We start from the raw sequence: 25825 nt of genomic DNA, 5'->3' as shown, positions 1-25825 counted from the left end.
CCCTGGTAGCTGGCACGGCCTGGAGAGGTCAAGGTCCTGGGCGGCCCTGTGCTGAACCGTTAGTGGAGCCGACCCAAGCCCTGAGTTCGCGGTCGAGGTGGGCATCCGAATTCCAACGGGAGTGGCTGGAGCCCAGCAGCCCAGCCCAGGAGAAAAACGGCTGTCCTGGGTGCCTGAGAGGTGGCGGGAGGAGTGACTGGCGGCCCCCTCAGCCAATGGGAGCGCGGGACTGCTCAGGCCCGCCCCGCTCCTGCAGCCTCGGCGAGGCGTGGGCGGGGTCCCCGGCTGCTGCAGTCGCTCGCGCCCGCGGGCGGGCGAGGCCGGCGGCCGCGCACACACTAGCAGGTGAGGGGCTCCGGGGGCTGAGACCGAGAGGTGGGGGCGCCAGGAGGACCGATGGGGGGGGGTGCGCGCTGAGATCTGCTCTGAGGGACTTGGCCCCGGGTTTGCGGGGGATGTTGTGGGGCTCTCGCCAGCAGGTCCTCTACAAAGCCTGGGAGAGGGCCATGCAACTTCTTAAGACGGGAGAGGAGGGGGACAGAGGGGACAGCACTCTGGGCCTGGGGGTCTCTGGACCGGGACATCTCTGGTCTTTGGCTGCAGCTGTCCCAGGTCCTGAAGCCCAGCCCTTGAGGCCTGAGCATCAAATACTGGCTGACCCCCTACTCCCATACACAAGAGAGGTGTGCAACAAACTGCCCTGGCCCCAATTTTTCTCACACCCCTTAAAACCCCAGGGCCTGCCACAACCCCATCTCCTCCACTCTCAACCTCCTATGAGGATAGAGACTGAGTAGATGACTCAGCTGAGAGCAGGAATGAGGGGTGAAGGAGAGGTTCCCACCCGCCTGGTGTGAATAGCTCCAAAAGTCCATGGTGGTGCCTGGATGGGCAGTTCTCTGGCCTAAGGCATGGGAGGGCAGGATGCTCAAACCAGGGGGAGGGGTGGAAATTCTGGGGGGCAGCACTCACACCCCTCCTCCAATCCCTCCCTCTCCCTGCGCAGGCCTAGTGCACACTCCAGAGAGGCAGCGGAGGTGAGGGCTCCGGTTCACTGGGAACCCCGTCCTGCCCAGAAGGCTCATGGAGCCCGGAGCACGCAGAGCCCTCCTCCCGAGGGCTAGCAGGTTCCTTCTGGACCTGTAGTCTAGCCGCCATGGCGCACGGTTTCTCGGTGGGTTTCGACCCACTGGGCCTTGGAGACCTAAGCTCTGGCTCTCTGAGCTCCCTCTCCTCCCGAGGCCACCTGGGCAGCGACACAGGCTCCGCAACGCGATACCTGCTGAGGAAGCAACAGCGGCTGCTGAATGGGCCCTCCCGCGGAATCCGAGCCTCATCTCCCATGGGCCGTGTCATCCTCATCAACTCCCCCATCGAAGGTGGGGGTGGGGCCCAGCAGAGGCCGGAGCAGAGGGTGGGGGGAGAGGACATATGGCGCTAAGTAGAAGGAGACAGAGCCAATATGGGTGGGGGAACTCAAAAGATGGGAGCCCCACGGATGGAGGGGGGGCTTCTGGGAACCCATACACTCTTCCTCATCTAATTCTTTGCTCCTTTAGGCCAGTCCTTTAGGACTCCAGGATTGCAGAGAGGGCAGAGGTGGGAAATAGGGCATAGCCACCGGGGAAAGGTGTGGGAATGTGTGTGTGTGTGTGTGTGTGTGTGTGTGTGTGTGTGGTACGCTAGCCCCAAATGAGCTGGGCAGAGTCCAGTCTAGGATTCAGCCAGGGCGCTGGCCGAGGGACAGAGAGGAGCTGGAGATGTCTAGTCCTGTCTATAGGAAGCCCAGGCCCAGGGAGCCCTCACTTCCCTGCTGTCATTCACCGTCCCACTTTGCTCATCTGCTGCTTTTGTTTTTGTTTCTATTTTTTCATAGATGCTACCTTTGTCCAAACCCATTTGCGTATGCCTTTGGGGCATGTGCAGGACGGAGGACATCCTCCATCCACCAGCCTCTTGCGTGTCCAGTTCTGTGTTGAGCTGGGAGGAACCAGGGCCCAGTTGGGCAAATGGAATGAAAGGCTCCACATGCAAAAGGAAGGAAATGAAGATAGAGTAGCCAATGTTTAGGAGAGTGGGGAGAAAAGGAAGGTGAGGAGAGTGGGGAGAAAAGGAAGGTGGGGGTAAGGGAAGGAGACCTAAGCTTATGTAGATGCTTAATGCCACCTCATTGCACACCAGTTCTGTACCAGCCCTAGTTAGGTTCTGCAGGGAGCCTAGAGAGAAAGAAGGCTCAGTCTTCACTTTCAGAAACTTACAGTGTAGCAGGGCTTAGAGACGGCAACGGGAACAGCTGGTGAGGGGGTGGGGGTATCACAGACAAAGGATGGACATAGAAAGCACGAAGCATGATGGGGCGGGCGCTGAAGAGACAGCCTGGCTGCAGTGACAGGTGTGAGACAACAAAGAGCAGATGAGCAAAGCAGGACCTTGAATGACAGCAGGGAAGTGGGGCTCTCTGGGCCTGGGCTCTCTGCAGATAGGACCAGACAACTATCTCCAGCTCCCCTCCTGTCCCTCAGCCAGCAGAGTGCCCTGGCTGAATCCCAGACTGAACTTTTCAGACCCTGATCCTCCCCCTGGCCCGTCTGGGCATCCCTGTTCCTCTACCCGGGCCTCTGGGGCATGTAACTCAGGAATCAGGCTTTCCTCCACCAGTGGTCCAGCACACCCATCATCCACACACTCAGCCTCACCCCAGAGTGAGCAGCAGAGCACTGCTGAGGGCCACCACTGTCATTCTGGTCATGGAGCAGAAGTCCTCAGAGGAGCTACAAGACATGGGGGCGGGGGACACTGCCCTGGAAGTCCCAGGATCCCCACGTCTCTGTACTGCACCATCCCTGCCCACAGGCTGCCCTTGGGGATTTCTCCCTGAGCTGCTCTGGTTTCTCTTAGATGAAACAGGTGTGTGTGTGTGTGTGTGTGTGTGTGTGTGTGTGTGTCTGTGTGTGTGAGAGAGAGAGAGAGAAAGAGAGAGAGAGAGATGTTTAGAGTTCTGGAGTAAGCCCCAAGAAGAAATCTCACCTTCTCACCGCTCCAGTCTTCTCACTTTTCTCCAACAAAAAGGCCTTCTCAAGGACGCACCTCTGAGCCTTTGCTCACTCCATCCCTCATCAATGTCTTCCCTTAATTCCACCCATCTGAGTCCTCCAAGAATCCCTCCCTGGCAGTCCAGTCCCTGGGGACCCTCCTCCTCTGACATCCCCAACAATGACGGAGAGGCCCACTCAGGGTTCTGGGCACATGCTGCACAAGGTGCTGTTTTGGGTTTCTCTCTTCAGAGAGTCAGGTAGCTCTTAGAGCCCTTACTTCCAGAACCACAGAGTGTAAGAGACAGAAGGCACCTCAGGGATCCTTCCACAGCACCTAGACAGGGATTTACCAAGTGTCCGCGTGTATGCCTCCAAAAATGAGGAACTCGCTCTCCCTCCTGGAAAACTCATTCCATGCTGACAGCTGGAAGTATTGGAAAGTTTTCCCTTGCTCAATGGGCCTCCATATAATTCCACTATGTGGGTTTTGTTCTGCCCTCTGGGTTGCACAGTCAAAAACATCTAATACCTTCACAGGATAGATCTTCAACTATTTAAAGATGGAGCTGACATGCTCATTTCCACTGCAAGCTAAAGGGCCCAGACTCCTCAGCTGTGCTCCATAGAATGGATTCTTAAACCTCTTTTCTATCTCTCTGACCCTCAGAATACTAATATTTTTAGGCATTTGGCCTATCCCAGGCCTGTGGGCATGGGAAGCTTACTAAGCATCAGACACACACACACACACACACACAACAACACACACACCTATATTATGAGAACAGTGTCTTCCCACATGGAATCCTGTCCTGTCTACTCCCATCCCATCCCTAGCCCACAGTCTTAAAGTCACCCAGAGGAAACTCAGAAATTGGCTGCCCCCCTCATGTAGGTCCCTGGATGCCTGTGACCAGCAACCCAGCTTTTGCAGGCTCCAAGTTGGGGAACCCAGGGGTCCACTGTGCTCAGAATAGGCATGGGAGTCATGCCTGTGTCCCCATCCCCACAGCCAACAGTGATGAGAGCGACATCATCCATGCGGTCCGGGTGGAGAAGAGTCCAGCAGGGAGGCTGGGTTTCAGTGTGCGCGGCGGCTCTGAGCATGGCCTGGGCATCTTCGTCAGCAAGGTGGAGGAGGGGAGCAGTGCAGGTGAGCAGGGTCCCCGGGGGTGAGGTCCTGGGGCTGTATGTGACCCCATCTTAGTGGGGCACAGAGGTTCTAGTCAGGGGTGGGAGGAAGACTCCTGGGCTTTGTAGGGCCTGATCTAATGGGGAGATGGAGCCCCCCTCAGGGAGGAGTGGGCTACTGGACAGGTCCCTAGTCTAACATGGGACACACAGACCCCACCTAGGGATCCCACATCTCAGGGAAGAAGTTCACCCCAGGAAGCCTGGTCTGTGGGGGCTCAGCCTTCTCCCAAATGGCCCACGCCAGCCGCCCCTCTCCCTGGTGCAGAGCGGGCTGGCCTGTGTGTGGGGGACAAGATCACGGAGGTGAACGGGCTGAGCCTGGAGAGCACCACCATGGGCAGCGCCGTGAAGGTCCTGACGGGCAGCAGCCGCCTGCACATGATGGTGAGGCGCATGGGCCGTGTGCCCGGCATCAAATTCTCCAAGGAGAAGACCACGTGGTGAGAAGGCCTGCCCTGCCTGCCCCTGCACCCCGACCCAAAGCCAGGGCAGGAGAGGCTGAGGGCAAGGGCTCTGCACAGGCCTGGCTGGTGTGGCTCCTGCTTCTCCCACCCTGTGGGGCTGCGTCACGGAAACCCTAAGGCCTGACCCTGAAATGAGAAAAGGTCTTGTCACTCCCGCTCCTCCACTTCTCCCCGCAGCTCTGCTATCCCAGACCCCAGCGGCCCTGCCCCCTGGCGGCTGCTGCTGCTGAGTGTAAGATAATAACAGCGCCTCTTCCTCCTGGGCCTATGAGGATTCGAGAAAATTAGGATGATTTCTCAGATTTGATTAATCCTTGTCCCACTGAAGATCTTAGACCTGGGAAGTCCCCCGAAGGCAGCCCCACTTTTCCCCTGCAGTTATGGGGGCTGCTGGGAGTGGTGGGGGGGCGGATGGTGGCAGATGGGGGCCCAGGCTGAGGGCTCCTTGCTGCTGCCCCAGGGTGGACGTGGTGAATCGGCGGCTGGTAGTGGAGAAGTGCAGCTCCACGCCGTCAGAGAGCAGCTCAGAGGACGGGGTGCGGCGCATCGTCCACCTCTACACGACCTCCGATGACTTCTGCCTGGGCTTCAACATCCGAGGGGGCAAGGAGTTCGGCCTGGGCATCTACGTGTCCAAGTGAGGAGTGGGCAGGGAATGAAATGGGTAGGGTAGGGAATGGGGCTTGGGGTTTGACCTGGGCTGGGACCTGGGGATGGGTTAGCAAGGGAGGCCTGGCCAACTACAAGTTCAAATGAGGGCTTAAGTCAGGGGTGGGATCAGCAGAGGGGGGCCGGGTCACCAGGAGGAGGGTCAAGGAGTTTGACTGGGGCATCCCTGTATCCAAGTGAAGAGGGTCTGGACTGGGGTGAGGGAGGGCAGGCCTGGGGGCTTACCGGACTGCTGTCTGTCTGACCCTAGAGTGGATCATGGCGGGCTGGCCGAGGAGAACGGTATCAAGGTGGGAGACCAGGTCCTGGCGGCCAACGGTGTCAGGTTCGATGACATCAGCCACAGCCAGGCCGTGGAGGTGCTGAAGGGCCAAACGCACATCATGTTGACCATCAAGGTGAGCAGAACTGTGGGAGTCAGGGAGAGGCCAGACAGTAGGGAAGACTTCCTAGAGCACCCTAGTTCTTAATTACGCCCATTGCTCTGCAACTGGACTTTTTCACAGCCACGTGAGAGGTAGGGCAGGCATTGTCCTTATTTTGCAGAAGAAAGAAGGCTCAGAAAGGCAAAGTAACTGAGGAGCCCCAGGCAATTCCCCGGGTGGTCAGTAGCGGGGCCTGTTCCAGGCCCGCTCCCCAGGTGTCTAGGACAGTGCCCCTTTGTATGAGTGGGGGAGGCCTAGGAGTAAAAGGAAAAAGAAATGTCCCGCTCAGAAAGGTGGGGCGGTGGCTATGGCTTTGGGTAGGACTAGGTGGTGGGCTTCCTCAGGGTACAGGGCAAGAAGGGCTGGGCTGTACAGAGATTGGGTTTCAGGGGTGGTGGCTGGATCCATTATTCATGTGGGTCTCACACTTGCCTGAGGATCAGGTCTTTCTCACTCTGGCTCCTGGAGGATGTGATGCCTCACTCTGCCTAGTGCCTCGTCCTGGCCCCTGCTCCACCCTTCTCCCTTCTCCAAGCCTTTCACCCATTTCACCATCCCGCCTCCTCCACCATTCCCCGCCCCCACTGCCTTTATTCCCCACCCCTCCCGCATTCCACTCTTCCTTTCCTTCCTCTCAAACGCTCCTCCTTACTCCCACTCAGCCCCTCATTCATTCATTCATTCATTCATCCATTCATTCAATATTTTTTAGTACCTACTATAGCAGTGATGACGAACCTATGACACACGTGTCAGAGGTGACACGCGAACTCATTTTTTTGGTTAATTTTTCTTTGTTAAATGGCATTTAAATATATAAAATAAATATCAAAAATATAAATCTTTGTTTTACTATGGTTGCAAATATCAAAAAATTTCTATACGTGACACGGCACCAGAGTTAAGTTAGGGTTTTTCAAAATGCTGACACGCCGAGCTCAAAAGGTTCGCCATCACTGTACTATAGGATGGCCAGTATGCAAGGTCCTGAAGCTACAACAATGAACAAGACAAGGTCTTTGCTATTGGCAGAGACAGATACATAAACTAGATACATGCAGATGTGACAAATGCTATAGGAAATTAACAGAGAGAGGGGCGGAGGTGATTTAGGAAGACACTTTTAGTCGGGGGATGTGAGAGTGGGCCTCTCTGAGGAGGTAATACCTGAAGAGGGGGAAGGAGCTGGCCACCAGATGAGCTGAAGGAAGAGAATCCAATCAGAAGGAACAGCAGGTGCAAAGGCCCTGGAGTGTGGAGAAAGTTGGCATGCGCAGAAATAAAGTGGCTTGTGTGGCTAGAGCATGATGGAGAGTAAGAGGGTTGAAAAGTTCACTCCTGTGCCATCACTCCTCATTGTTTCTCTCCCTTCTGACCCCGTCCCGATGCCCTCCTCTGCCCACCATGCCCGCCCCAGGAGACTGGCCGGTACCCTGCCTACAAGGAGATGGTTTCTGAGTACTGTTGGCTGGACCGACGTAAGTGGCTCAGGCCTCGAAGGCTGAAGGGAAAGGGCAGGGCCTGAGGGTGGGGCCGGAATATCTGAGGACTAAATGGGCAGGGGGACCAGGATCTTACTGGGATTTTCACACTGCCCAGCGCTGTTTGGGGCCCTCCTCTGAGAAGGTGCAGGTCCTGTTTCAGGCTCTCCTAGGATCTGGAGTCCCAAGGGGGTGGGCGCAGGAGAAGTGACTTCCTCAAGGTCTCACCTACTGGCAGGATGCTGAGCAGCCGGGAGCCCAGATCCTGAGCTTCCAACCTTGGCTGCTACCGGATCCTCCCCAACCCCCCCAAGCCCAGGGGTGGTCTGCAAGCCTGGCAGGGCCCTGAAGCAACCAGCCGGTCCCCCGAAATGCCCCTGCCTTCCCTATGCCCGCAGTGAGCAATGGGGTGCTGCAGCAGCTGTCCCAGGCCTCTGAGAGCAGCTCCAGCGTCTCCTCATACGCCTCCAGCGCCCCCTACAGCTCGGCTGAGGGCTCCAGCTCCCTGCCCTCTGACCGCATGGATGTCTGCCTGGGGCCGGAGGAGGCCAGCAGCCGAGGCCCAGGCTGGGGGCGAGCAGACACAGCCATGCAGACCGACCCCGATGTGGGCGGCCGCGTGGAGACCTGGTGCAGCGTGCGGCCCACAGTCATCCTCAGGGACACAGCCATCCGCTCCGACGGACCCTCGGCCGCCCGCCGCGTTGACTCTGCTCTCTCTGAGTCCCCCAAGACTGCTCTGCTGCTGGCCCTCAGCCGACCCCGGCCCCCCATTACACGCTCCCAGAGCCACCTGACCTTGTGGGGTACGTGGGGGATGGGTGGCTGCTTCTCTCTTTAAAGCCCCCGTTCCAAGACCTCCCTTAGACCCATCCTGGGCCCCAAACCTCCCTTTGCCCCAAGCCTTGACCCAGCCTCAGCCCCAGAATACACTCAGACCCAGACCCAGCTCCAGCTCCAGTCCCTCTGAGCCCCAATAGAGTCCTAACAAGCCCTCCAGCCTGGAGTGCCCAGACCTGTACACACACACACACACACACACACACACTCTCCCGTCCTCATGGCTTCCTCACATAGCTGTATCTGTGGGTAAAGTAGGGGTGAAAAATTGGAGGAGGGCCCCTGGCCCTCCCAACCTCCCTGCCCGCATCCCCGCCTCCCCACATGGCTGCAGACCCTGTCTGTCCCCCTACTCTCCCTTCTCTCTGCCCCTCCCCACACCCCGGCCCCTGGTCCTTCCCTTCTGCCCGCCCCTCCAGCCTCCCGGGTGCTCCCTCGTGTCTGCAGAAGAGAAGAAGCAGCGGAAGAAGGAGAAGTCGGGGTCCTCTGGGGAGAAGGGGGCCCTGCAACGCTCCAAGACACTGATGAACCTCTTCTTCAAGGGAGGGCGGCAGGGGCGGCTGGGGGACGGGCGCAGAGAGGCCTGGACACTGGAGAGAGGGAGCCCGGCCAAGCCCCGTCCTCGCCTGGACGTGGAGAAAGGTAAGTGCTGGGCTGGTCAGACAGGGAGGAAAGGTCCACACTGGCATCCAGCCCCACGCTGCCTCTCACTCGCCGTGAGTCTCCACTGCACCCTGTGGGCTCCAGCTTCCTCGGGAGTAAAACTGAAGTAATAATACCTATATCTTCAGGAATAGTGAGGAATAAGTGAGCTAGTGTATGTTCATCACTTAGGACATTATCTGCCACACCGGTGCCCAGAGAATGTAGTGGTCATTCTTACATGACCTCGTCTGCCCATTTTACAGAAGGGAAAACTGATAGAGTCCCAGCACAGGAGCAAGCAGAGGAGCTCGGTTCTGAGGGGAGGGCAGGGCACTCTTTTCCTAGAATATTTGGCATCACCTCCCCTGGCAAGAACTCCACAGGCCCTACCCACTTCTAGAACCATCCCTGAGCACGACCCTTTCTAGATCAGGGCCCCGTGGAAGGGCCGAGGCAGGCTTCACTCATGTCAGGGGCCTCGGAAGGGGCCTCACGGAGGGCCTCTCATCTCCCACGTGAGGTTCGGAGACCGGACCAAGAGTGGATGGCTTGACTGTTGAGGTTGCCTGTGACGGAAACTCTACTCAAAGTAGCTTTAAAAAGCACCTCTTGGCTCAACTACTGATTTAAGCTGGACCTAAAGATGGAACAGTCTCCTCGGACATCTGCCCTCTCGTCTTCGGTTCCCTCCCCCTGGATTGGCTTATTGTCCTGAGGGCTTTGGCCACTTGAGCTAAGATGGCCACTTAGCAACACAAAGGAAAGAGAGCTTCTCAGAGTCTCCACGGAAGCCTCAGGCTCTCACTGGCCCAGCTGGGACCACACCCCGCACATCACTGTGATGTGGGAGAGAGACGCTTTCTCAGCTCCCCTGGGGAACATGCACTGAGGATGGGGGTCCCTGGGTGAAATCAAAGTGTGTTCCAGAGGGGAGAGTGGATGTTGATCGGGCAAAAACCACTAGAGGATGAGGAGCTGGGCCCTGGCCACCCCTCCCCCCCACGGGGGTCTCAAGGTGACAGTCCCATGGGAGAGACAATCCCTTCAAATAAGAGCAGGCCAGCCCCCCTTCATCAACTCATCTCTCTCTCCACAGCCCCCAGGGCCCTGCTCTCTCCTGGTTCTCCCACCTCTCAGGCCACTCTTCTCTCTCCTTCCAAGGCTGTCCCTTTTCTCTTTGTCCCCTGAAGGTAAGTGCGCCCCCAAACTTTGTCCCTAGGGTTCTTGCCTCCATCCATTTGCTTCCAAATGAATCTCTATAAGCAGAGCTCAGACTGTACCCTCTCTTGATCCAAAACCTTCACGGACTCACCACCGCCTGTAAACAAAGGTCTTGGCCTGAGCGTGGCCTTCAAGACCCTCATGGTCTCCCCATCCCACCGCCTTCAGCCTGAACTCTCCATACCAAGCAGTGATCCATCCAGTCCTGAACCCTCCCAACCCCCATTTTCAGATTGGGGACAGGGCCTGCTGCTGAGCCTTTTTCTTCTTAGCAGGGGGAGCGGGACCTGTGCAGAAGTTTGTCACCTGGAGGCTGAGACGTGGTAAGTCATGCATCTCTTTACCAAAGAGATTTACAGCAGAGCTGCTGATGGGGTGGGGTGCATGTTGGGGGCAGCTAAGGGTCTTTGGGCTAAGCTCAGTTGAGATCAAGCATGAGGGACCAGGCAGATAGGGAGGTACATATTGGGGGCAGCTAAAAGAACTGGACTCGGAAAGATAGGGTTGCAGACAGATACTGCGGTACATTTGTAGGAACCTGGAGTTTGAGTTGGGATTCCCAAATACTGATTTGGGGGATATGAGGAAGCCTGTGAGAACTCCAATGGGAACCAGACTAGTAGGACAGTGTATGTTCAGGGAATCCAAGGGCCGCTGGGCCAGGACTCCATTAAGGAACAGATTGGTAGAGGGGTCTGTGTTGGGGGGCAGAGGGGCCTGGGGTAGAGCTCCATTGGCGGGCAGATCACCATGGGAGACTGTGTTGGGGAGCATGGCTGGGACTCCGTCAGGGGCACCTGGGCCTCTCAGCCAGAATGTCCTGGGGTTTGACCCCCATTTAGGGAAGCCCCTACCTCCTCTCCTGTTGGCTCCAGGCTCCTTCATCATATCCCTTTGCTCCTGCCCTGCAGACCGGGAGAGGGGCCGGGCCCTGCTCTCTGCCAGGTCCGGGAGCCCCTCCAGCCAGCTGCCCAATGTGGATGAGCAGGTGCAGGCCTGGGAGAGCCGTCGGCCCCTTATTCAGGACCTGGCCCGGCGGCTGCTGACTGACGATGAGGTGCTGGCCGTCACCCGCCACTGCTCCCGGGTGAGCCTCCAGCGGGCCCCCAGCCCCAGCACATGGCCACTCAGTCACCCAGGCCCTCATTCATTCAGGCTACTGCCTGCTGACCAGTATCTGGGCTCAACACTGTGAGGCCAGTGGTCATTAGAAGCGGAAGTCACCCCTGCCTGTCACATGCACACACCGGCACACATACTGAGCTCACAACCAGAAAGGGGAGCTGGACACTGGAACACCCATAGTGACAACTCATGTGAAGTGCTGTGAAGGAAAATGACATGATAAAGGAAGCCAAGAGCACACATTAGATGTGGCCTTGGAGGGCCTCTCTGAGGAGGTGACATTCAAGCTGGGGAGAGGAGTCAGGCAGGTGATGAATTGAGGTACAGGAGTCCCTGCAGTCACCTGCCTCTGTTCTCCTCTAAACCCCAGCCCATTCCCATGCCTCCTTCTGCTCCTGGGTCAGCCACCAGGCCTGGCACAGGTAAGTAATCCCGTGTCCCTTCCCCCACCTGACAGCCCAAACCTCTCAACACCTGCACTGCTGTTCTCTGTTCTCTTCCACCTCAAACAGACCAGAGGGTCCAGAGTGGTATAGAGGTTAGAGGCGAGGGATCTTTGTAGCCTGAATGTTGGTGAGGCTTCAGAAGGCACATGTCACCCCTCTGGGAGGATGGGTTGGAAGGCCCTCTCCAGGATCTAGGCTTCCCGCTGCCTCAAGAACCTTCAGGTTTCTGTGATGGGTTCCCTGTGATGAATCTGGGAACTCGAGCCCATGTCCAAGGGCTGTCTGAGGAGTTTCAGGAAATTGTTTGTGGATCCCCCACACCATCACCTGGGCCAGGGTGGGGCTGTGTTGTATGTCTGGGTGGTGTGTGCATTTGTCTGTCTGTGGAGTACCTGGCTGTGTGTTGACTCAGCTGTACGATTGTATCTGTGTGAGTGTGCATGTGCTTAGCTAAGGCATGTGTCACCTGGAGACTGAGGCGTGGTGATTCATGCACCCCCTGACCAAGGCCTGGTTTACAGCAGGGCCCCCTGTGGTCAGGTGCATGTTGGGGGCAGCTAATGGCCTTGGCTAAACTCAAATGTCATGCTCATCTCTCAGTGCTAAGGGGGGCTGGCTGTTGAACCAGCAGCTGTAAGCATGCAGTTCTGGGCTGTGGCCACTAGGTGGGCCTCTGTTCCTTTATTCCAGTGGTTCTCAACCTTCCTAATGCCGCGACCCTTTAACACAGTTCCTCATGTTGTGGTGACCCCCAACCATAAAATTATTTTCGTTGCTACTTCATAACTGTAATTTTGCTACTGTTATGAATCGTAATGTAAATATCTGATATTTACATTTTCATTTCAGGATGTATTTTCATTGTTACAAATTGAACATAATTAAAGCATAGTGATTAATCACAAAAACAATATGTAATTATATATGTGTTTTCCGATGGTCTTAGGCGACCCCTGGGAAAGGGTCGTTCGACCCCCAAAGGGGTCGCGACCCACAGGTTGAGAACCGCTGCTTTATTTGCTCCTTTTTCCTAATCCCTGGCTTCTCTCTCCCCACCCCAACTAGGATGCCTCTCACTGTCTCCCCCACAGCACCTGGGGAGCTCCGAATACTACCCAAACCTGACCCAAGCCCTACCCACACCAAGAGAGGGGACCCTCTGGGGTGGCCTGAGAGATGAGTAAAGCTCCCCTAGTGATTCTGATGTGTGTCCCTGAACCCCTGCTCTCTCCCCCCTCTTAGCCACCTCCTCACAGCCTCCAGGCCAGGCATTGTAAACCACCTCTCTGATCACTCACACGCCCCAAGCCCCTGGTAACCTCTTTGACAGAATGGAGTGCAAGTTCCTTGTTCTCACCGGATTTAACTCCCCAACCCACTAAGCCCAGCTTTCCCATAGCCACCACATCACCCCGGTTCCCACACGGCCTGGTACAGGTTATGAATGGCACAGCTCCAGAGGCACTGCTCACACTGTGGTCACAACCTGCGCGGCCTGCGTGGAGGCCCGTCATGTAACTCGAGATCAGGTTAAACTTCCATCTACCCCTTAGTCCGCAGCGTCCTTAGAGCACTTTTCTCCCAACACTCACGCTGATCCCTGAATTTATCCTTAAGAGTCGGTGTAAATGCCACCGCTTCCATGAAGCCCACTCTGATCTTCCCACCCTCCTCCGAGACTCCCTCTGTGAGTGGTCTGTAGTTCACTGGGGCATGTGGCTCATTCTGCCCCTCGATCCAACTACACTGAGTTCCTGAAGATCTGGAGCAGGATTTTTATTATTGGGCCCCGACTGCCACCCTCCGGTACACAGCCTGGCGCGTAGTGGGTGCTGAATGCAGGTGTGTGAACTTGAAGCTTGTGCACGTCTGTGACTATCTGGGGGTATATTGTCCATATGTGTATGCGTGAGTCCCTATAACTTTGTGTGTGGTTTAGAGCCACACACATCGTTTATCTTTTATTTATTTCCAGATATGTATGAATGTCTCGCTCTGACCACCAGGGCATGCTATTTCTCTGTGTCTGTGCCCATAGAGGATGCTCTGTGTTTGTGTCCCTGAATCAGTGCGTGTCTCCCTTTCACCACCAGGGAGCGGTATGTGTCCGTTAGGGTGGCTGCCAGTGTTCAGTTTGCCAGTTTGTCTGCGTCGGTGGGTGTGGTCGGTGACATCCGGGCAGTGCCAGGCCGAAGGGCCTCCTCCATCCTGAGTACTGACTGGAGAGGCTTTCGGTAGGGCCACCCCGTCCCCAAGGTCCTATTCCAGCCCTGGACAAAGGCTAATTTGTAGCTCTGTGTGCAGACAAATGATGGGCCAGCCAAGCCCACAGCCTAGTGTTTGGCTCCAATTCCTTCCTTCTGCTTGGAAGGAGGGGGTGGGGAGGAGAGTCCACTCACTGCACATCCTTTCCCCGCACAGCGTAGGCCGGAGCCAGACGTCTCGGGTTTCAGTCCCTCTTCGTACTTGTACTTCCTCATCTGTGCGGCGCTGGCAAAGCCCTTTTCTCTGAGCCTCAGTTTCTTCACCTGCAAACCAGGAATCAATAATGTCATCTCTCAGGGTGGGTGGTGGCTAAATGAGAGACATGTGTAAAAGGCTTGGAAGAGTGCCTGCCCCATAGCTGTCATCGCTGTTACACGTCTGTTATTGTTGTTGCAGGCTTTCACCTAGTCACCAAGATAAGACATCTTGTGGACAGCCCAGGGATGGGGGAGCCCTTCCTAACATGGGGGCCCCCCCAGACATGCCCAGGCATCGCCCCTGGCCCAGCTGGGGAAGTCCCTGCTGCTCTCTGACCTGGGTGCCTGTCTCCGCAGTACGTGCACGAGGGTGGCGTGGAGGACCTGGTGAGGCCCCTGCTGGCCATCCTGGACAAGCCCGCCAAGCTGCTGCTGCTGCGGGACATCAGGTGGGGAGCGTTGTAGGGAGGAATTCGGGCAGGAGGGGGACTGTTGGGGTCCAGCCCCAGCAGGTCCAGGGGTTCCCAAAGGTGTGGACGGAGCCGGCGAAGAATGAATGACACGGGGGCAGTGTTCAGGTGATCATCATAGCGAGGTTCTCTCTTTATTGTCCTATTACATCTATATTTATACTATTTGATCCCATAAGCATGCCTCTATAATTACATCATGGTATGTTTTGGGTCACGTTCTACAAATTCCTTGTTTCGTATCTGACCTTAGCCAAAAATCCTGTCTCTATGTAATTCTGTTGATTTCAATCTTGTCTAGGTTAATCTCTGTGTTCCATTATAAGGGCTATTCCAAGGTCACTATTCTGTTGCTCTACTGATAAGCTACAAGGAAGTGACTAAAGGAGTTTATCCTACCCAGTAAAGGTTATGTCCTCCCAGCCTCGCTGCTTGCCTTCCCTGGGACTGCCCTGTGTCGGTGGGTCTCCAGGGGTATAGGCTTTGGTGCTTTCCCTGGTGGGCAGACCCCTGGGGATGTGGGCCCAACAAGTCCCAAATTTATTGCCAACAGTCTTAGTCCAAGTTCTTCATAAGTAGTACATGGTATTTCTGTAACACTAGGGGGATTTACTGATTTATTCTCTTCCTTAGTCCTGTTAACCCCTAACCTGGGAAACAACCTTTCTCGGGGAGGTGGTCCTGGTTAAAACACATAGTGCTTAAGAGGGGGAGCAAACCTATGTCATATACGCCAGGTCCCTTGAAACATAAGCTGCGCAGATGTTTCCTCCCTGCAGTGACTGTGTCAAGCAGCAAGGGTGGACCGGCTCCTGGCAGGGGACCCCTGATACCTCCCCCAACCATCCCAGGGCCGAAGCCCCCACCCCCGGCACCTTCAGAACTGGACCCTTGCCCACCCCCGTCTCTCCCTCTCCCAGGAGTGTGGTGGCCCCCACGGACCTGGGCCGCTTCGACAGCATGGTGATGCCTGTGGAGCTGGAGGCGTTTGAGGCCCTCAAGAGCCGGGCAGGTCAGCAGCTGGGGGGCAGGACTTGTGGATCCTGAACCCCAGGTGGGAGGAGGGTGGCATATCCCAACGGAAAGGGGGCAGAGCCCTTCCAGCTGTGTCCATCGGGAGCCTGTCAGCCCATCCCTGCCACTGACCTCTTCTCTCCAACCAGTACGGCCTCCTGCCCTGCGACCGGCCCGGCAAGACACACCACCCAAGCGTCACCTCATCACCCCTGTGCCTGGTCAGTCAGAGTCCCAGGGCCGGGGACGGGGCACACCCAGGGGGACTGGGGAAGGAGGACAGGCCTTCTTTTGGCCCCGCCCCAGGGGCTGTGGGTGTTGTGGTTTCAGAGGTGTGTGGGGCTCCTGAAGGAAAGCCCTCATCCACCAGAACCGTTTCTGCCACATCCGCTCACCACTATGGTTTACCTAATAATTGGTTTTAAACCCACTCACTTTTTAGATCATTCTGTGCAATAACCTCCCAGAAATTACTAGTTTGGTGTGTGTCATATTTTTTCTTAGACACATTAAAAAACCCTGTAACTATTACAATAGAAAGTATTAAAGTGCTCTTACAATGGAACATGGGCAGGGCTGCCGTAGGGCCTGAGCAAACCCAGGCCTGGTCTCCTAGGCCTTAGAAAGGCACGGGCCGGGGTCTGGCGAGGTGGTCTGGGCTGACGAGGGGGCAGCCTGACCTTGGCCATCTTCCCCAGACAGCCGTGGAGGCTTCTACCTGCTGCCTGCGAATGGCTTCTCTGAGGAGGAAGATGATGGGGAGCTGAGGGAGCGGCTGGGGGACCTCCGGGTCTCCCTGGGTACCTCTGCCTCCTGCCACCCTCATAAAGGGATCCCCCCTCTCCAAGACGTGCCAGTAGATGCCTTCGCCCCACACCGAAGCACCTGCACACCCCCTCCCCAGCCACCCCCCGTTGCTCCCCGGCCCCCCAGACCTAACTGGCTGCTGACAGAGCCCCTGACCCAAGAAGGCCCTCGCCAGAGCCAGAGCCAGAGCCAGAGCCAGGGCCCGGCCCAGAGCCGCAGCCGCAGCCGCAGCCGCAGCCGCAGCCGGGGCCGAGGCAAGTCCCCTGGGCGCAGGCGGTCCCCGTCCCCAGCGCCTATCCTCACCCCCAGCATGGCCAACGGGCGCTACCACAAGCCTCGGAAGGCCAGGCCCCCTCTGCCACGACCTCTAGATGGGCAGGTAGCCAAGGCGAGAGGCAGTCAAGGGCCCAGCGAGAATGGACCTGGCAGGACAGCTGAGCAGGCAGCCACGAAGGCTCCCAGCGGGGAGCTGAGGACAGTCACGCTGTCCAAGATGAAACAGTCGTTGGGTGAGTCCGGGTGGGACTGGCCTGGCAGGGGTTTGGGTAAGGTTGGTGGGTTTGGTTTGGGGATGTGACTAGGGGCCTGGGCCTAGGAAAAGAATCTGGGTATTGGGGTGTAGTTGGGGGAATCTATAGATTTGGGGGCTTTGAGATCTAGAGGATTTTGGAGTTGAGGATTGAATAGTAACAGAATTGGAGTTTGGGAATAGTTGGGGGCCCCGGATTTGGGGATGGGGTCCTGGGCCTATCCTGGGAGCTCTGGGTTGTAGGGGTAGGCCCACTCTTATCCTGTGTTTGTCACTCTCTCTAGGCATCAGCATCTCGGGGGGTATCGAGTCCAAGGTGCAGCCCATGGTGAAGATAGAAAAGATCTTCCCTGGGGGGGCCGCCTTCCTCAGTGGGGCCCTGCAGGTGGGTGAAGCCAACCCGGTCCCCTCCCTCAGCCCGGAGCTGATTCTGGCCTCTGGCCGGGGCAGGCTGGGTCATGCGCATCTGCCAGCCAGGCATGTTCAGACCAGGTCGTGGGAGGAGAGGGGTCAGGATGAGCTGGCCAAGGAAAAAATCTGTCCCCTCATGCCAGCCTGGGCCTGAGGGCGGCCCATCCTGTTCCACCCCTTGCCCCAAGGGACAAAGGGCCATTGTCTGTGCCCCACCCAGCCCCCAACAGCTCCAGGCACAAAAGCCCCATTGTCCATCCCCTCCACGCAGGAGGGTGTCCTCGCTGGTGGAGGTAGAGGTTGGATGCTGGAGTGGGGGGTGACCTGATGGGCAGGGCTGTGGTCTCCCACTCCCATCCTAGGCTGGCTTCGAGCTGGTGGCAGTGGATGGAGAGAGTCTGGAGCAGGTGACCCACCAGCGCGCAGTGGATACCATCCGCCGGGCGTATCGAAACAAGGCCCGGGAGCCCATGGAGCTCGTGGTCAGGGTCCCCTGGCCCGACCCGCCAGCCTTGCCCTCTGACTCATCAGCACCCAGCGATCGGCTCCTTCCTCCGGACCATTCCCCTGCCCGCTGACCCCTGGATGGTACGCCCGTTGGCTGCCAGAACTTCACAGGGCCCTTCCCAACAATATCCAGACCTCTGCCACTGACGCCACACCCCCAGCCCAGTCCCCTCTACAACCTTCCAGACTCCAGATTCTAACCCGGCTCTCCCCACCGATCCCATGACTCTTCCCACTGACCTCAGATCCTCCCACTGACCCCGGAATCCTCCTGCTCTCCCAGACCTCGCCTACTGACCTTCTGACTCGGGAACCTCCCAGTCCTGCTTGCCTTGCCGACTCACAGAGCTCCACGCCGGTGGCTCAGATGTCCCTGCTTTCTTCCCTCCCCCAAGGCTCTGCCCTTTCCAGACAAACTTGGTGTCAAGGACAAGGTGCTACTGGGCAGCCTGTGTCACCTACTCGCTGCTCCTAACCTCCCGAGACAGGAAGGTCGAGAAGCCCAAGGTCTGGAACTTGGGATCAGAGGGTACTTTCTCATGATGCCCCTTTGATTCTCCCAAGCGCTGGGGGACATGGCCTCTCCGAGATAGCCCTCAAGCAGTCACTGCGGCCACCTCCCAGCCGCAAGCAGTGTTCTATGCCAGGAACAGGATGGAAGCCTTTTCTCATTTCTCAAACTCAGAGAGACCACTTCCTGTTGTGGTCCACGAGCCGTAGACTTTCTACTGGATTTGTCCTTTCCCCATCTCCCTTTCTCCCCCAAAGACCTCCATGAGGGGTAGGGGAATAGCCAGCAAATAAAAGAGGGGCTGGGGGAGGGTCAAACAAGTTCCCATAATCTTTCTCCAACACACTCACCTTTTTTTTAAAAATCAAAAAATTTTTTAATTTTTTTCTTTGGGTTTGTACAAGAAATTTACAGTGTGAAAAATATACAAGTGAAAACGAGGCCATACACCAGGGTGTAGGGAGGGGCAGCTTGGTCACAAACACAAATAAACAAGACATTTCTGAGTTCTTCCTTTGGTCTGACTATAGCCCCCTCACCACAGTTGAGAGGCTGCAGAGCTGGAAGCTGGGGACCAGACCCCAGTCCCAGCCCTGTCCCCCAACATGGGCAGGGTAGGGCAGGCACATCTGGAGCAGCTGGCGCTGTCTGGCTCTCTCTGGCTTTGGAGTGTGGAGACGAGGGAGCTCCTTCCTCTCCCCAGCCCCCTGGCTGGTTGAGCTGGTGAGCGTTTGGGGTGAATGGGGTTGGCAGAGTGGCACTGGCAACAGGTGGGGAGTGAAACAGGCGGAGTGAGCAGGAGCCTCTGGGTGATAGTGAACACAGGGACCTCCAAGGGGTCTGATCTTGCTCATCCAAGTCATAGGGCAGCCCTGGGTCTTGGCAGAGGCCCAGAGGCCTGGATCCCAGGGGACCAGTGGCTCTGGGGCCCTCAGTGGACCTGAGGCAGCTGTTCCCTTTCAGCAGAGCTCCCTGCAGAGCTGGGACCCCAAGGGCCCTAGATTTCAGTGGCAGTGATCTCCTCCAGGCAGATGCAGGGGGCTGGCTCTGCCAGGCCCAGGTCGGCGAGCTCCCGGGCCTCCAGCTCCAGGCTGAGCTGCTGCAGCTCCTGCTCCAGCTGCCGGTTCCGCCGGTACATCTGGATGTAGTTGTGCTGCAGCTGCTTCTGATAGCGGATCACCTGCTCCTTCTCTGCCTGCCAGGCCAGCCGTTCCCCCTCGAAGCTGTCCCTCTGCTCCTCGCCTCGCCGCCGCTCCTGCTGTAGTTCGGCCCGCAGCCGCTCCACCTGGGCCCGCAGGCTGCCCCCAACCCCGGCTGCCACACGCTGTGCCTTGGCCTCATCACTCTCTGCCAGAAGGAATGGGTCAGCAGTGGCAGGTGGCACAGGGGGTTCCCGGAGCCCAGCCGCCTCGGTGTCCAACTGCCCAGCTTTCTCCCGAAGCCGCTCAGCCTCCTGGCGGTGCCGCTGCAGCTCCTGGGAACAGGCCTCCAGCTCCAGCTCTCGTGCTCGGGCTGCCTCCTGGAGACCCCGCACCCAGCCCTCACTGACCCGCAGAGCTGCCCGTGCCTCCCGCAGGGCCACCCGCAGGGCCACCAGCTCACTGCCCTTCTGCACCAGCTCTGCCTGAGACTCCTTCAGTTGTTGCTTCAGCAGGGAGATCTCGCCCGACTTCTGGCACACCTGGTGGTGGGAGGCAGGCAGGAAGGATGGTGAGAAGGGTTCTCCCAGGGCAGGGGTCTTCAAACTTTTTAAACAGGGGGCCAGTTCACTGTCCCTCAGACCGTTGGAGGGCCGGACTATAGTTTAAAAAAAAAAACTATGAACAAATTCCTATGCACACTGCACATATCTTATTTTGAGGTAAAAAAACAAAACAGGAACAAATACAATATTTGTATTTGCATGTGGCCCGCGGGCCGTAGTTTGAGGACCCCTGTCCCAGGGGGTCAGGCCCTGACAGCATGCTGGACATTCTGGAGAGGAGGTTTGATCCTTATACCCATTTTACAGATGAAGACACTAAGGCAAGCCTAGCGACATGGTCAAGATCATACAGTTATTCAGCGGCTAAAGTGGATACAGATTTTTTCCCTTCAAAGTAGTGTCTTTAAACCACTTTGGTTAAAAGCATACACAAAGGAGTCAGATTGACTTGATTCAAATCTCAACTCTGCCACAGACTGGGTATAATTTTGGGCTCCAGCCTTTCTGGGCCTCAGTTTCTGCATCTCTAAAATAGGAATATTTACAGGACCCATCTCTTAGGGCTGTTAATGAAGATTAGATGATACACAGTCTATGTAACATGCTTTGAATAGTGCCTGGTGCATAGCAAGCACTACATTCTTGTTATTGGCTGGAAGGCAGTGGGTGGGAATGCCACTGGCTATGGGCACTAGACCAGGCTAATGAGGAGGCCAAACATGGAGACACAAGGAGGCCCCCTCCCAGAAAGGGAGGTCAGAGGGGGATCCTCATCTCACAGAGGTGAGGAAGGGGAGGCCCTCTAGGTGTGGCAGGCTGCTGGGGTGTTCCTGGGCCCCTCTTTCTAGGGGTTGTTCCTGCAGGACCCTGCTCCTTTCCCTCCTGGTCTGACCCACCTCCCACTTGGTCTCCTCGAGCCGGGGCCCGAGCTCCCGCTGCTCTCGCTCGAAGGTAGCGCAGCGCCGCTCTAGCTGTTCCCGTTCCTGCAGCAGCTGTGCAAAGTCATCCTGCAGCTGCCGCTTCTCCTGCTGCAGCTGGAACACCTGTAGCTGCAGCAGCTGCTGAGCTCGCTGGGCCCGCTGCGCCTGGGCCGCCCCGTCCTCGCGCAGGGCCTCGCGCTCCCGCTGCCAGTGCCGCTGCCGATCCTCATACACCTGTGGGCGAGAAGGCACGCCTGGGTCCAGGCAGCTCCCCCAAACTTCGAGCCCTCGCTGCCCCCAATCACTGACTGCTCTGGTGGCCTACTGGGGCTTTAGGCGGCTAGATTACACTGAACAATGGTAATAATATGACCACAGTGACAAGTACTTTTATGGTAATAGAAACAGCAATAATAGCAAGCACTTAAGTAGCACTTCCTAAGTGCCGGGCATTATTCTAAACACTTTACAGCCTTTGCCTTACTCATAACTCTGAGAGAATAAAAATATCCCCATTCATACATCAGGAAACTGAGGCTTAGTACTCATAGGCAAATGGTAGTGCTGGGTTTGAATCCTCACCACTCTACAGTTCGGCCAGACAACTGGGTGGGAATGGGGTCACACGTGCAACTGCCCACCACTTGCCCCCACCCTGACACCAACAGAAATGCTCCTTGGACTCCCAGCACCTCTGGACGTCCTGCCACGCCACCCCCATGACCACCACGGACGACACCTGGCACATGGTCACCTCACTCTCATCCAGACTGTCCCGCAGCTGCTGCAGCTCTGCTTCACGGTCTCGGAGCTTCCCTTCCAGGGCACAGTGCAGCAGGGCCTCGTCCGAAGGGGGCGGAGGGGGTGGGGGCGGTGGTGGGGAGCGCTCCCCACAGGAGCTGCTGTCAGGGGAGGCCCGGGGACCGCTGCCCAAGAGGCCTCCAGCCATGCGGCCCCCCAGGGAGCCTGTGCTCTTGCTGGAGGAAGATCGACCGCTGTCCGAGTGGGAGGGCCCAGTAGGGGCTCCTCGGGCTGGCCCTGGCAGCACGCCCCGCCCAGGGCCATGGGAGGGCAGGTGCCCGCCTGGGGAGTTGGTGGCGGGCTCGGCACCCCCAGTGCTGTAAGTGGGTAGGCTGGACAGTGAGTTTCGGCCGGAGTCGGACAGCGTCCCTGATGGGCAGCCACTGGCCCAGCCACTCAGTGCCAAAGGTTTGTCAGCAGCTGAGGAGGAGGAGGAAGAGGAGGAGGAGGCAGCGCCCCCAAACAGCTGTGTTAGGCTGCCCTGGCTCCCAGACAGTCCGGTGGCCCGAGGACCCAGGAAGCTGGGGAGAGACGGCGCCCCTCGAGGTTTGGGCAGGACTGGCTTGAAGGCTGTTGGGCGGATCAGGATTTTCTCCATGTTCTGAAATGAGGTGCCATGAGACACTGGGGATGAGCTACTCAATCTTTCAAAGCCCTTCTCACACTTCCTGTCTTCCCATCTGGGGTCCCCCATCCCCATATATTAATAATTGCTACCTCTGAGAGCCCCCCGCATGTCAGCTTTATGTCAAGTAATTTAAAAGGTCATCTCTAGTCATTACAGAAGCCACACGAGTAAAATACGATCACTATCCCCATATTACAGGTGAGAAAATGGAGGCTGAGCAGAGTTAAAGGTTTGCTCAAAGTCAAACACACTGCTGTTGAATAACAACAGCAATTTCAAATAGCTAACATTTATTGAGTCCATAGTGTATGCCAGGCACTAGGCTAAGCACTTTATATATATTATTTCATTTTCACAACAAACTCATTAGAGCTGACCTATCACCTCCATGTCACATATATGGAAACAGGCTCAGGACAGTTAAGTGACTTCCTTGAGGTAATAAAGCCAGAATGAGGCAGAGCTGGGATTAGCACTCAGGTCTGGTGAATCTGGAGCCCACACTCTTACACAGACCCCCAAACTCCTCCAGCTTCTCCAGGGGGCTCCTGATTCCACCCAGGCCCTAAAGGAAGGCTGGTCCTCACCTTCTCCAGCTTTCCGGAGACAGGAATGAGTTTTGGTGGGGGGCCACGGAGGTGGGCATTGCGTGCCCGCTGCTCCCGGGCATCCTCGATGTCACTGCTGGGGGTGGACGGTGACTCTGTCCGGAAGTCCTCGTTAATGTAGGTGAAGGTGGTGCCAGGAACGGTCTTCCTGGGGGGCACAGCTGGGCACAGCGGCTCCTGTGCATCATAGCCACCCCGTAGCAGTCCATCCTGCTGGCGGAAGAAGGTGGGCCCAGGGGGGCCGTGGTGGCGGGAAGGAGCTGGCCCCCCAGGGCAGGGCCGGCCTGAGATGAGGCTGCTCACGCTGCCCATGGCTGGAGCTTGTGGGGTCGTGGTGGCCTCAGGAGCGGGCTCCAGCGGCACCGGCAGAGTCTGCACAATGGCCATGGCGGCAGAACCTCTGGCCTGGCCGTGGGCCTCCAGGGGAACCTGCAAGCAGGGCAGTGGTGTCAGAGTCCCTCCACCTTGAGCCCCCTCCCTATGAAAGGTTCCAAGTGCCTCTCCTGACCCCCGATCTCAGGTTGAACAGCCCCCTGATATCCATAATGTTAGGTACTTGATGCCCCCAAGGCTCCCCCTCCGAGCACTGGCATGAACCTTGGTTCTCCCTGCACCCCAGACCACGGCCCAGGGCAGAGGACTGAGTCTACTGAGCAGGGATGATGAGGGGAGGGGAGGCCTAGTGGTTCTGCAGGGCCCAGCCCCAAACTGCATCCCCCACAGAGGCCAGCACTCAAGTTAGGAAGGCGGTTGGGCGGATCAAGTCCCCTGGGACAGGTGGCCTCATTAGAGGGCAGTTTGGGCAGCAGTAACCTCAGGGACCAAGTCAGCAACTCAGATGGTAATTAGGGAACAAAGAGCCAAGGCCAGGCAGTGCCCAGCCTCCCCCAGCTGGGCCTCAGTTTCTCCCAGACACAGAGGCGGCAAGGGTGAAGCTGGCCAAACAAGAAACTCAGAGCTCTTAGGGAGCCCACAGGTGCCCTCTGGGGTCTCCTGACTCCATGCAGGTTCATGCTTGTTGCCATGACAACTAGCCTCACCATACCCAATCAGCTGGGCCCACAGGAATCTACACAGGCCTGCTGCCAGCTTCTATGAAACCTTCCAGCTTTAGGTGGTCCCCAGCGTGATCCCAAAGGGATGAGGGTAGAAGCCCTACCACCACCTCTGGCAGCTGCTTCAAGATCTCACTTCCCCAGAGCCCAGGGAAGAGGGCTCCACCTCCCAGGCCCTCCTCCTTCCTGGAAGGGGACAGCGAGTCTCCACCCGGAACTCCCTCCATCCTGAGGCGAGGACGAAGACCAGGACTCAGGCATCTGCTGAAGTCATCATGCAGAGCGAGCGGGGGCCAAGAGGTGGACAGAGAACTGCGTAGGAGCAGGAGTGTGTGCTTCTATTTGTGTGCGTGGGACTGGATGCACAGCACGAAAACGAGCACTGTGACTATGAAAAGGTGTGTGAGAGCGTCATGAATGAGTGTATGTGCATAGATATGGGCAGGGAGATACATTCATATATACATGAGTATATGTGTGAATTCATATGGGTGTATTTTACAAGAGTAAGTATGTGTATAAATAGGGGGGCCACTCTTAGAAAGTGCGTGAAAGTTACAAATGCACACATAATAAGTGAACTGGTGGCATATGCGTGCGACTACCTGAGAGAATATGTTTGGACAGATGTCCACTCATATAAACCTGAGTTTATATGTAAACTCACATTATTTCACACAAGTGTGTGAACAGGAAAGTGAATGTGTGTAAGTGTGTACAAAGGAGTGTGTGTGTGAATAGGAGCATGTGTGAGGAGGGTGGGGGCCTGGGTGGCACACAGGCAGGGCCAACTGGGTGGGTGGGAGCTTGATTTTTGTCACTCGCTGGAATGTACGAGAGGAGAGAGATGATCTGACTCCTTTGCCTGATCTGCCCCCCATCTTTCTTTCTTGTGTTCCATTAAGTCCACCCCCACCTCCCTACTCAAGTCAAAGACCCTGAGACCCTGGAAGATGTCCAGCCTGAGGCAGGAGGAGCTGGGAGCTGGGGTGGGAGTGAGCACTGTCTACCACACAAGTGCCCGCCCTGAGCAAAGTGAATGGAATACCACCTCCTCTGCCCTGTCCCAGGCGGCTCCAGAGCAGGAGACAACAGTGGGGAAGGGGCTTCTTAGGGGGCTGGCACCTCTGCCTGCATTTCCCCACTTCAGTGAGCACCGAGAAAGTGAAAACAGAGGGGAGGAGGCTCAGAGATAGGGACCCAAAAGACAAGAGACAAAGACTCAGAGGCCCCAGGGTGTCAGGTAGACAAGGAGACAGACAGACTGACTCAGTGAGGCCAGGGCCCCTGAACCCCACGGAGCCAGGGGCCCCTAAATCCAGAAGAGACATAAAGTTAGGCCCTGCGAACCAGACACCCACGGAGCCGGAGCCAGAGCCAGAGCCGGAGCCAGGCGTCTGGAAAGCCAGGCCCAGCCAGCCAGGCTCCCGCTCTTGGAGCCTCCGAGAGAAGGAGGGGCAAGGAGAGGCTCCATTTTGAGAAACGCGTCTCTCCGGCTGTGGAATGGGAACCCCCACTCTCCCCAGCACTCCTGGGGTGACCCCTCTGGCACAGCAGCCCACCTGAGTGGGCCGGGGGGAGCCGCGGGCAGCGTTCGGCCACGGCCCTAGGGAGGTCTAGCCAGGGTCTGAAGGCCCACAGGTCCGTTCTGGGGTGGAGAGTTGGGGAAAGTCTCCCCGCACCACATCCCCAGGAGCAGTCAAGTGGGAACGCCCCTGGGATCACGAGTTCCCATTTTGCAACAGGAAGCCGGGAGCCCCCATTCCACCCTCCAGAACCCCCCCCCCCCGCCTCCGCTTCCATAAAGTGGGGGCCGCTGTGGAATGCCCTCTTCCCACTGGCCCTCCGCCAC

At 57.2% G+C, this 25825-nt stretch overlaps 3 protein-coding genes across 7 annotated transcripts in view; 2 read left to right on the top strand and 1 right to left on the bottom strand.

The window, feature by feature from the left end:
• The first annotated feature begins 320 nt into the window (after positions 1 to 320).
• Positions 321 to 10050, top strand: LOC102429537 (PDZ domain-containing protein 7). The gene is made up of 10 exons (XM_014467111.2): positions 321 to 345; positions 1007 to 1379; positions 4048 to 4188; positions 4495 to 4669; positions 5154 to 5330; positions 5613 to 5760; positions 7205 to 7265; positions 7667 to 8074; positions 8556 to 8750; positions 9850 to 10050. Exons 2-10 carry the CDS (start codon positions 1157 to 1159, stop codon positions 9939 to 9941), a joined length of 1620 nt encoding a protein of 539 aa, XP_014322597.1. The 5' UTR covers positions 321 to 345; positions 1007 to 1156; the 3' UTR covers positions 9942 to 10050.
• Positions 10051 to 14912: 4862 nt separating this feature from the next.
• Positions 14913 to 18765, top strand: LOC111823029 (tyrosine-protein phosphatase non-receptor type 13-like). Its single transcript, XM_023743239.1, has 6 exons — positions 14913 to 14937; positions 15398 to 15489; positions 15641 to 15712; positions 16190 to 16807; positions 17112 to 17212; positions 17601 to 18765. The coding sequence occupies exons 2-6, from the start codon at positions 15438 to 15440 to the stop codon at positions 17814 to 17816; spliced, it is 1059 nt and encodes a 352-aa protein (XP_023599007.1). The 5' UTR covers positions 14913 to 14937; positions 15398 to 15437; the 3' UTR covers positions 17817 to 18765.
• The window catches only part of LZTS2 (leucine zipper tumor suppressor 2), a 10436-nt gene continuing 3218 nt past the window's right edge, over positions 18608 to 25825 (bottom strand). For 3 of the 5 annotated variants that reach the window (XM_006101731.3, XM_023743238.1, XM_014467112.1), the window contains exons 2-5: positions 22898 to 23347; positions 21636 to 22283; positions 20858 to 21115; positions 18608 to 19937 (exon numbers count right to left, since the gene is read on the bottom strand). In XM_006101731.3, coding sequence (XP_006101793.1) covers positions 19254 to 19937; positions 20858 to 21115; positions 21636 to 22283; positions 22898 to 23305 — 1998 coding nt within the window. In that variant the 5' untranslated portion in view covers positions 23306 to 23347 and the 3' untranslated portion in view covers positions 18608 to 19253. The remainder of the gene's footprint in view (positions 19938 to 20857; positions 21116 to 21635; positions 22284 to 22897; positions 23348 to 25825) is intronic. The other 2 variants (XM_014467113.2, XM_014467114.2) reach the window with 2 other exon arrangements.

Source organism: Myotis lucifugus, unplaced genomic scaffold (assembly GCF_000147115.1).
Source record: "Myotis lucifugus unplaced genomic scaffold, Myoluc2.0 scaffold_381, whole genome shotgun sequence".
NCBI classification, from domain to species: domain Eukaryota; kingdom Metazoa; phylum Chordata; class Mammalia; order Chiroptera; family Vespertilionidae; genus Myotis; species Myotis lucifugus.
Note: the sequence above shows the minus strand (reverse complement) of the source record. Positions and strands in the feature narration are given on the sequence as shown.